Below are 12,009 nucleotides of genomic sequence, written 5' to 3' on the forward strand. Positions count from 1 at the left end.
GGGGTGACGACAGAGAAGCCGCAGCTAAATCAACCGCCACTCTTTATGCTAATTCTATCCATTTTGTTTTTAATGAAGTGATTAGCCGCCGAATGAACGGGGGGTAATTACTCTAATTGAGGAGAATGACAGTAGCGTCCTCACTGCAGTGCACCGATTGTTGCTTTCCGGGGACTTTAATCAAGGCGAGAGCGAGAGCGAGAGAAAGTACGAGACAGAAAGGCAGATCTAAACCATATAGCAGCAAAAAAAAGAGAAGAATAGATTCCGGGGAGAGGAAACGGCAGGGTTTTGTGCCGTGGGAGAAAAGTTTTTGGATGTTACAAGAGTGAATGGCAGTCAGAAGTAGAGATGGAGGGTAACGAAAGGGCGTGTGTATGTGCACACCGCTGTCTTTATCAGATTCATCTCCTATCGCTCTCATTTCCCACTTCACCGCCGTCTGAAGTCTTTTTTGTGCTTCCAAGAGCTGCCATCGTACCTCCACCTCCCTCCCGCTGTCCTAGATTCCCCCACATACGACACTCCAGTGAGATATGTACAGGAATTAAAAGGAATATTCAAACGTTCAATACAAGTGAAGCTCTATCGACAGCATTTTTGGTTTAATGGTGATTAACACAGAACATTATTTTAACTCTGTCCTCTGTTTTTAGAAACTGTTAGTACTATCAATCTGAAGGGTTTAACAGAAGAAATCTGAAGACGTGTTCTGATCCCCAATAATGAAAAATTACTCGCCCTCTGGCCATCCAAGATGTAGAGGTTTTTTGTTAGTTTTTTTCGTCATCAAAACAGATTTGGAGAAATCTAGCATTTCATCATTTGCTCACCAGTGGATCCTCTGCAGTGAATGGGTGCCATCAGAATGAGAGTCCAAACAGCTGATAAAAACATCACAATAATCCACACCACTCCAGTCTATCAATTAATGTTGTTTGAAGTGAAAATCTGCATGTCTTTAATAAACAAATTCATCATTAAAATATTTTTACCTTCAAACCTTTGCTTCCGGCTAAAATTACAAGTACTCTATCAAAATATTGCTTTTTCCAGTGAAAAAGTTCTCATCTGGATCAGCAGAGAAATATGCACAAGCAAAAGCAATTAAAAACAAATATGTTGTGAGAGGACAATAGGAGTTTAACTTTTTTACTTTTACTATTTTACATTTTTTACTGGAAGAAGCTTTATTATGAATTATTTATTTATTGTGAAGCCGTGGCCTAATGGTTAGAGAGTCGGACTCAACTTGGGAAGTCGTGGCCTAATGGTTAGAGAGTCGGACTCAACTTGGGAAGTCGTGGCCTAATGGTTAGAGAGTCGGACTCAACTTGGGAAGTCGTGGCCTAATGGTTAGAGAGTCGGACTCGTAATCCAAAGGTTGCGGGTTCGAGTCTCAGGCCGGCAGGGATTGTAGGTGGAGGGAGTGAATGTCCAGCGCTCTCTCCACCCTCAATACCATGACTGAGGTGCGCTTGAGCAAGGCACCGAACCCACTGCTCCGGGTGTGTGTTCACTGCTGTGTGTGTGCACTTTGGGATAAATGCAGAGCACGAATTCCGAGTATGGGTCACCATACTTGGCTGTATGTCACGTCACATTTGTATTTTGGCCAGAAGTGACAGTTTAAAGATTTTTTTCTTTCACTGAAAAAATAAATAAATAAATAAATATATATATATATATATATATATATATATATATATATATATATATATATATATGTGTGTGTGTAAGAGCCACATGGGGATTAGTTCATCTGAAATAATAAGAAAATATTTCATGAAAATTCATAAGAAATGTTTTGGTTTAAAATGCATATTTAGTAATGTTTAGATCTGATTATATTTAATTATTTGGAGCTTCCAATCAGATCGCACTACGTCATAACGCAAGCGATTGGATGTATTTAGTTTCAGTTTGAAGTTAGAGATGTTGGAAGCAACACAGTTTTTTGACCGTGCGTACCATGTCTATGTAACAGTTTTGTTTTATGTTTTTGAAGTAAACACTGAAAAAGAAGATTGTGGTTTGCTCGTGTTTCAAATACTGGTTACAATTTGACTGACTTCAAAAGGTGGTACAGAAGAATTAGACGCAAATAGGTGCCACTGCCACTACAATATATATATAGTTTTGCTCTGAAATTGCTTGTAAATTTCACAATAAATTACCAAGGCGGGTAAAACAAAAAATTAAAGTAAAATTTTGAAGTAGAAAGACTGAAATTGTACTCTGATTATTTTATTAATTTTGTTTACAACTTTGAAAAATAGTTTTTACAGAGTACAAACACGCATCTTTTCACTTCACATGACAATAAGTTATGGACTGGAGAGATGTGTGCCTTTAAGATCATTGTGATGTTTTTGTTAGCTGTTTGGACTCTCATTCTGACGGCACCCATTCACTGCAGAGGATTCATTGGTGAGCAATAATGTTAAAGTTCTCCAAATCTCGTCTGATGAAGAAACAAACTCATCTACATCTTGGGTACATTGTCAGCACATTTTTATTTTTGGGTGAACCATTCCTATAAAGCCCTTGCATTGTTCATTCAGTGAAATCTTTATTATTCAGGCGGGACTACTTTTCTAGGTGGATGAACATTTGGTTATGTGCTACTGACATAATTTCTGTGGGCGGAGTTTGGGCCGTGTAAAACAGTACTCAACAGTTCTGGTATCCGTATTGCATATTACACAGACTTAACAGGTTTTCTCACGTCAAATGATGTTTAGTTAATCTTTTACATAGCTTAAACAGCACTGTGTGGCATTAGCAGCATTACATGGTCTTGACAACTAAATTGACAGATTGAATAGGTCACACTAGTCTCATATTTAATTCTTGCTGGTGTGCTTAACAGTGTGTTTACTACATTGTGTCTGAGTGTAATGAGGAATGAGCTGGAATTATTTTCTGTTATAATCAATTTTATGCCACAAATGCTGGTGGCACAGCTTTACTTTTATTAAACTTGGAACATTCCTGCAAGAAATGTGTGTAGTATGTGTGGCGAGCATGAGCAAGCGCACGTCTAAAATTAATTCTTGAGGCGGTCCTCTCTGATAGATGATAGCACGAGAGCGTGAGGTTGCACTTTGCCTCAGTCCACTCGATGTCATACTGGCCTCTTTTTAATTTCGTGACTTTTCTGTCTGAAAGCCCCAGGCTGCTGCTCTGCGCCTGCATTATGGGCCATACTGAATGTTCCATTTCTCTGAGTCACATTTGTCTACTGCAATCGTTCACATTTCACTGGGAAATGAACCCACATTTCTGTGGCTGCTCTGTGGAACTACATAATAGCAAATATTACCATTTCCCTCCCAATGACTCCATCTGACAGTGAGGCATGGAATTACGCTCCACGACTACTCTTCAAGTATATTTCGGCTTCGCTGCAAATAAACACTTCATCAAATCAGTCATTACGACATCACACAAAGACATTAGGGATTTAATTTTTTTTAAATGTCAAACACAATAAACACACCTTAGAGTAGATTCTGCTTAACCTTATTGTGAAGTGCAAATAGCCAATCCATGTTCATATGATGCATTATTCCTCTTAAAACTGATAGTTCCTGCATTCTGGATGCTCATGTTCAATAACGTTTCAGTCAGGGTAAAATACATGGTCACACTTTATTTTAAGGTCCAATTCTCACTATTAACAAACCAGTAACTATGATTTTGCCTCAAAAAAACTCTTAATATGCTGCTTATTAATAGTTAGTAAGGCAGTTATTAAGTTTAGGTATTGGGTAGGATTAAGGATGTAGAGTATGGTCATGCAAAATAAATGCTTTATAAGTACTAATAAACAGCCAATATGTTAATAGGCATGCTAGTAAGCAACTAGTTAATAGTGAGAATAGGTCCCTATATTAAAGTATTACCAAATACACAATAGAGTTACAGGCTTGATGCGAAACAGCTTTTATATCACTGTAAACCAGACAATTAATCTTACTTTACAAATGACTAGCACTTTTCTGAACAAAACTTTTGTTAAAAATTAACGTTCCTATTTTTTATTCCAATAAGTATAGGGTCTACTGGGCCATAAGCAGATCATACGAAAATGTACAATTTCGATTGTAAGAATATGGTGACACTTTATTTTAAAGACCAACTCTTGCTATTAAAGGTGGGTTAAGCGATTTCTGGTAGCCAATGTTGATATTTGAAATCACCAAAACAAACACGCCCCTACCCCAAAAGGGTCTCGCCCCTATTTTGATAGCTCCATCCCACACATACGTACACAACCCAGGCAATGATTAGTTCTGTGAAACAAAGCAAAACCAATGTTACACCGTGTCTACACCGGATGTGAGAGGCGCGACAAAATACTATAGAAGTCATTATAATCAGTGATGCTGTCTACACTGGATGCTGCACGGCGCAACAAATCCGACAGAAAACTGCTGCCACGTTCTATTTAGGATGTGCTGACACAAATTTCAAATGATTTTCAAGGGTCGCTTTATCGCGTCCAGTGTAGGCAGACTTTAGCTGTTGCGGCGCGTAACGGTGTAGACACGGTGTTACTCACCTATCGGGAAGAAACAAAGCAACCTCGGTGTCCGATCGCAGGCCTTCCACTCCTTGAGTTCTCTCCAGTGCTGAAAAGCTGATCCGATATTTACATGGGTCCTACTTCTTGTCTTATCGTTCCACAGATGTTTCCCTCTTTTGTTTTTTATCCGCCATCTCTATCTTTCTGTCGCTCGGCTCGGCTAATGTCCATCCTGTGCACTGAACGCTCTCTCGCCCATGTCATGAGTAGACACGCCACTTAATACTGATTGGCTACAAGTTTATTTTGGTACTCGGCCCCAACTCTAAAGCGTTTTTGAGCTTTCATGCTTATTAGCATGAATATTAATAGCATATAGGCTGTTTATTAGTACTTACAGTATAAAGCACATATTAATGCCTGATTCTGCATGACAATATTTTAGATCCCTTAATTCTACCCCATACTTAAACTTAACTACCTAACTAACTATTAATAAGCAGCAAATTAGTTTTGTGATACAGTCATAGTTAATAGTTATTTAATAGTGAGAATCGGTCCCCAAAGTGAAGGGTTACCATGAATGCATATCAGTTAATACAAATTAGCTACAAAGGTACATTTGCGTTTGCAAAAATGTAAAATAGTTACAAATTTCCATGAGATTGTGTTGGTCTAACCCACTTTATCGCTGTATGTATATTCACAACATACCTGTAGCACGGCCTTCAGTGCCTTGCTGCTTAAATAACATTTACAGAGTAGGATTTTGAAAGTCAGAGTCACAAAATATTATGACGTTTATGTGAAGAATTTTCCTTTTCCTTTTTAGGTACAATGGGGAACCATCTTCTGACCAACCCTGTGCTGCAAACCCGTACAGGAAGTTCACCTTACAACACACTGCTGGCTGAGACGTTTACCCCTCCCTCGCCTGGGGTCTTCAACTCTACTGGTAAGTGTAGGTGGATCTTATTTTGTATTGGAAAGAAAAATCACAAATGAGATCACTTTTTACACCTTAATTGTTTATCACGTAGAGTTTCAGAACTGTTTGAATCTCAAACTGTACTCAAATTTGCCAAAATGCAACCTAAAGTCATAGCTATTTCGTAGGCTTCGTACAAAACTTCCGTCGCTTAAGAGTCTGAGACAAAGTTGATATGCAAAAGAAACTTAATTTCTTAACTTTTCAGCTATGAATGAGTGTCCTCTGAGTGATCAAATATTCCTCTGGAATGTTTTTTATTATTATCATTATTGTACATGCAGCGTGTGTGAGTGTCACCGATGGTATTCATGTGCTGTGATCTGTGCATATGATGTATGTGTGTAGGTCTGTGCGTGTGAGTTTACACCCTGTCGGTCTGTCAGTGTGATTCAGAGGTGTGGACAGGGGCTGACCATCTGGCCAGTGTTTTAATCCCTCCTGCTGGAATGACAGACCAGAGCATCGATTAAAGCTAGGGCTGAAGTTGAGTGACTGACAGCAGAGCGTTCCCTGAAGATTCGATTCAGAGTATCGGCATGGCTATGTCCGTGCCGCACACACACACGTCCCAGGCTTCACTCTCTTGCCATACCATTTGCCTTCGTGTGCCGATTGAGAGGAAGCGAGAGAAAAAGATAGCTGCGGTTCCCTTGTCAGTGGGGTGAAATTTAAGACAGCGTCTCTGTTGAATATTTTAAACGTTCCCTCTCTGTGTAATGTGTCAGGCTGACGGTGCGCCGCTCGGCTCGGCTGAGAGGACATTTTTAGAATGCTTATGGAGAGGAAGTAGGAGGAGGGCCTCATTAGAATGTCTAATTACTCTCTCTCTGCATAGAGGAGCGTTGATTAAAATCATACCGGGCATTAATATTTAAATGCACGCCTTGGTCTGCACCGCCACACGCATCTCCTGTGTTCAATACACGCAGACGAGTTAAAAGAATATCACAACATCTCTGGCGTGTGAAGGGGCGCGTGAAATAAACATTGTCTTGACTTTATGAGGTTGAAGTGTGAATAACGTCTCGCCGAATAATGATCGTGCCAAAACCAAACAATAAAGCTCTGTTACTAAACTCCCCAAACCAAAGAATGAGTGGCTGTTCCTAAGATCCCAACTCCCAAGACTAAAAGAGTGAGATACTGATCTGAAACTCCTCAGTCCACAGAATCAGACTCTGACCCAAAATTAGACGATTGTAGTTCCGCTGTTTGCATATTTTACGTCTACTCATTTTTAGTGAGTAGACGTCACAGTTTTTAATGTAAACATCAGAGGGAAAGCTGAGGGAATAGTAAAAACTCGCTCACATAAATTGTCCTCTGTTTCTCTCGCATGTATTCTAGTGAAGTCTAAAAAAGTGAATTCTAAGAAAATATATTAAAAATAAAAAAAGTTTTATTTAGTATAAATGTACCCAAATTGAGATATTCATTAAAATCCACCACAAAATAATACTATGATTAAATGATAAATTATTTGCACTGCTATGTGGAATTTTTTTTTTCTCTCTCTCTCCATCGATGTCCATTGTTGTCTCTTTAAGTGTGACATTTGTTTATGCCGATGTTCAAGAAAAAGAAGGTGATTTCATGTACAGCCCAAGGTAGAAACATATCATTGATCACTGTTGTTGTCTGTCTTTTGTCTCACTTTGCCCTCATATGGCCTCACCATGGATCCACAGGAACTTTCCGTGACCCAAGTAAGACTCTTTCCACTTTCAGGCTTATGGTTATTTTCAGTGTTTTATAGGCTAATTTTGCAGAATGATAACCTCTTCACGTGTGCAGTGAAGCCTGTGCTTTTATGTACACAATTTACTTCCCTGGTAATAACTTGCCTCTGTCCATGAGCCTATTAATCTTGTGATGGAAGTTGCGTTCCCCATTATTGATTTAATCCCGGATTCTGTTGCTGTGAATCCCAGTATTGATTAAAATAGGTGATGAAGTGCTCACTTCTCCCTCCTCCTTTTTCATTTGCTTACCACCTCTCATTTGCTCTCTCAACAGAGAGCACACTGTCTAAGAACAGAGATCACGGAGGCATGGAAACGCTACCTCTGAACGGGAACTTCAACAACAGCTATTCTCTGCGTAGTGTCGGGGGTTCTGGAGCACCCGGGGGCAGCTGTGACTTCCTGGGAGGTGGAGGTAGAGATAGCCCCCCTCCCCTGCTCAACCCCCGCGGTTCAGAAACTCTCAGCGGCATACGGAGAAACCTCCCGGATGCAGCGGCGTTCGAGAAGATGATCATATCGGAACTTGTGCACAATAATCTACGAGGCGGTGGAGGGGCTGGGGGCGCTGACAGAACATGTGGCAGCCTGGTCAGAGGACACGGGCACATGGGAATGGGGCGGGGCGGAGGTGGGGCAGAGCCAGCGATAGGCATGGAGGATGACGAAGACTTTCGTTCTAGAGAAGCGCGTCAGCTCACGCCGCAAGACGTGGAACTGCTTTACAAGGCTCTGGAGGAGCCCCTACTCCTACAGCGCGCCCAGTCCGTGCTCTACCAGAGCGACCCCGACGAGTCCGAAAGCTACACGGCCGACCTGACCGAGAGTTTGGGCCACAGTGGTCACAGTGGCCAAAGCGCAGCAGGCCAGGGCCACAACGGAGCGCCCGATTCGCCTGCGCGGGACTCCCTCTACACCAGCATCACCAATCTGCGAGATTCGCCCTACCCCGACAGCAGCCCAGAGCCTCTAGAGGTGGTTCCACGCTCAGCGCAGCCTCCAGAGGAGCTGTACTACAGCTCGGGTCGGCCCGCCATAGGCTCCCGCGGAGCTCCCATGCAGACCTTCTACCAGGCTCCACCTAGGAGACCGAGCACTGAAGCCCACCCCGCCCCTGAGCCCCCTCACAGCGAGGGAGATGGACAGATGCAGCTGGTCACAAGCCTGTGACCACGAGAAAGAAGTGGAGGAAGAGCGCCACAGGGTCTGATGCAAAGTGCCGATGGCGATGATGGACTCCTCTCCTGTCTCTGATGCCCTCCTTATGTCTGGTTGCCTTTTTGCTCTTTTATTTGCTTTGAAGTAAGAGGTAAGGAAAGCCTAAACAGGGAGAGCGACAGAGAGGTTTGTCTCCATGGCAGCAGGCTCTCTGAAGTGCTGTGTAACCACTCTGCTCTCTCATCAGCATCATTTTCTCCTCCCTCCTCACGCACACACATAGAGAAATAACAAGTCCAACTATCTGCCTTCTCTCAGTGGATGTCTCTGCCTTCAGCTCACTCTGCTCCAAAAATATCGTCAAACTTCACACCAGGCTTCTATTTCTGTGTTTTATTTCAAGTCCTATATTTAAAATGTTACTTTTGCGTAACTCCTTACCTTCGCTTTCCTTTCTCCATCATTATTTGATGAGAGCTGTTATGTGAGGAAATGGGGGTATGCCATTATACTGCAAGTGACAAAAATCTCTCTGAAAGCTCTTCAGTGTTGCCAAAAATAACTGTTTTTGAGCCAGGACATAAACTGGAATCTACACACACATGCACACACTCACAGAAGTGCTTGTTACTGAACATCAAGAGTGTGAACATATGCTCATGAAAAAGGAAAACAAGGACTATTGTTCAGACACAGGTAGCGGGAAGCTGCCTCAGTGGCGTTGCCTTTATTTCTCTCTCTGAACTGACTCTTCTGTATAGAACAACCACAGAGACTGGGAACGAGGGGGGGTGGGGGCTGGGTCGTTTGAAACCCCATGGGACCTCTCGTGAATGAAACTCTGTAGGGTTTCTTCTCTGGTCCACAGATGGGGGGTGGATTAAGGACTGAATCTGCTCTCTAAATCACTGATGGATGTTGTAGGTGGACGTGCTGTATCACCTGTGTTATTGTGGCTAGAATATTTTTTTTTGCTACCGCTCCAGCCATTCTTCGAGTCCGACCTCTGTACATACAAACCACACGAAAGCGAAAGCAAGTCTTACTCTACTCGTCTCCTGTACATAGAAGAACAAAAGCAACAAAAAAGTATCAAATACTATGAAAAAAAGTTATTGTACTGCAACAGAAATCGAAAATAAAGATGTTTTGAAGTTTGTGACCCAAACACCAAGCCAGTCTCTCCCTCTTTCTTTCTTTCGCTCTCTCCGGCCCTTGTTCGGTCCTGCTCTGGAGCACCACAGTGCCAGGAAATCTAATTGTCTGCCAAGAGACAGCGAGAGAGAGACAGAAAGAGAAGGATTTTACATACAAACGAGATAAATCCTGGCACAATTTTTATGTAATATAACCCATTACATTGTTGGTAATGTTTGACCTTCAACATTCCCAGACAGTAAGCGCTTGACAGGAATAGAAGGGGAATGCACTGTGCCTCAGGGGCGCACTGGTCCATTGTGGGTTGATTGAAAGCAGCCATAATATAGTGTTGGTTATATTTTATCTGGAAGATGTAATAGATATCAGACGACTAGATGAATAGAATATAAGATATTTAGGTGAAAAAAAAATTGGGGGGCACATTTGGAAAAGTTTCAGTAACAAACCCTAGATTGTATTTGACTGTTTTTACATACCAATATCAGCTGTTGTTTCTGAACCTGGTGTGACAGTTGATTTACAATGTGTATGTGTATGTCTGAACGTGAACATTTGGATGCCTGTGAACCAGAGTTAGTATGAGTGTGAGTGTGAGCGTGTATCTCAGAGGCTATTTTTACTGGGTTAGATGGACCCGCATTAGAAGAACAGGAAGCAGAGTAAATCTATATCTATATAAGAGCTCAGTATAAGCTTCCATCTAAAAGACTTTGTTAAAGGTATTTTAAATGTTTTTGTTGTTTCTTTTGCCATTCATGTACAATGGAAACTGAGGTTTAGAACAAAAACTAAAAAAAATAAAACCGGTTTAGCATTCATTGAGTGACAGGAACATCTGACCAATGAGAGACAGCCTCCGTGGTTTAGAAATCCCATATGCAAATGAGCTGCATAGCCTATTGAACAAAAGAGAGGTATTCATGAGTGCTCCGCCCCTCTGAAGTCTGCTCAGTCTTCAAGTCTTTCATGTCTGTTTTATTTATTAATATTGATTTGTCTGTTTTGATTATTTATGCACATATTAATTTATTCAGTGTGGTTTTCATTCTGTGTACAAAGCATATGTGAGGGTGACGAGTGTGCTATACTTCGAAAAGCATACTAGCATACTATACTCTTGCTGCAGTATATACGAAGTATTATTTGCACAGTATGCAAATTTTCTCTCAAATTACCTAGTAAATTTTGCCAGAATGAGTAGTAAACGACAGAAGCTGAATTCAGTATGGCATAGCATTCTTAATATTTCTGCTATAATAAGAAATATTAAGAGTGGAATGCTAATAAATCGAATTCATCCAGTAAAAATTATTTTGTCCCACAATTCAAAGTGGTTTACTTGACCTTTCATTTCTAATTTTATGGATGAACCGAAAATATTAAAAATACGTCTGTAATTTTTCATTTTTAAATTGGATTGGACTGCCAAAACCAAAGATGTTCTATTTGCCAAAAACACTTGTTTCTAGTTTTTATTAAATGTTATTCACTGAATGATCTAACATATGATAAGGTCATGTGACAACAGTGAATCATGTTTGAAATGTTTTTTGTGGAACATCTGTACAATATTTTGGAAAAAAAAAAATACACTGTATACGATGCAGTAAGTAATAAGCTAGTATGCCATTCCAAACAGCCATATAGAGAAAGAGAGAGCATGGGTGGGTATCCATGTTTAATGTCAGAGGAAGAGGTGATGTCAAAACTACACAAGTCTGCAGCTGGTTTAGAGTAGGTCTGCTGTACCCACTGTCAAATGTGGAGAACATTGTGCATCCCGAATCAACATCCTATCATTCAATCCAAGCACCACCTGCACTCTCTCTTTCTCTATCTCTCACTTCTGTAAGTCCTCTAAGGGGACGTGTGTGCAATCCATTGCATGGTAACTTGTACTGATTGACACAGGGTCAGTATGTTCACCGGTGTGCTGTGGTTAGTACACCCGGTCCTATATTTAGCCCGAGGCATGTATGATCAGCTTTTCTTTAAAGCAACGACCTGAACTTTTCTTGCAAAAATGTTCCATGTTGATGAGTAGGACCAGCTTCAACTGGTCAGCAGGTTTGACCGTTTGAATGTATTGTCATACATCATTGTGAACTGGCTCTTAGAGCTTAGGATGCCCTTTAAGGAGATCTCCTCCTGACTCATGGCCCTCTGCCCACCGGGCACCACATCGCTGCTTCTTTACCCCGTTATACCCTTCTGCACCGGCCGCAGGAGAGGCTGTTTACCTCTCTCCCTCCATCCCTGGAGATGTCCAATGTGCGTCACGTTTTGTGCATCTCTCCTTTTTGTGCCCTTGCTCATTTTTTTATTTCCCATCTACCCTTCTTCCTCGTTCCACCCCTCCTGTACCGTTCTCTCCATTCCCGCTTAGCTCACCGAAATGTTTTTACATGGCTTTCCTAGCTGAGCAT

The 12,009-nt window shown here is 41.4% G+C and overlaps 1 protein-coding gene across 1 annotated transcript in view; it reads left to right on the forward strand.

The window, feature by feature from the left end:
- The window catches only part of LOC306846466 (adhesion G protein-coupled receptor L1-like), a gene marked incomplete at both ends in the record, with an annotated part of 117,947 nt that extends 109,513 nt beyond the window's left edge, over positions 1–8,434 (forward strand). The window contains 3 exons of the mRNA XM_079379886.1: positions 5,364–5,486; positions 7,211–7,228; positions 7,539–8,434. Coding sequence (XP_079236012.1) covers positions 5,364–5,486; positions 7,211–7,228; positions 7,539–8,434 — 1,037 coding nt within the window. The remainder of the gene's footprint in view (positions 1–5,363; positions 5,487–7,210; positions 7,229–7,538) is intronic.
- Between the last annotated feature and the right edge of the window lie 3,575 nt (positions 8,435–12,009).

Source organism: Barbus barbus (assembly GCF_936440315.1).
Source record: "Barbus barbus genome assembly, chromosome: 3".
Lineage (NCBI taxonomy): Eukaryota > Metazoa > Chordata > Actinopteri > Cypriniformes > Cyprinidae > Barbus > Barbus barbus.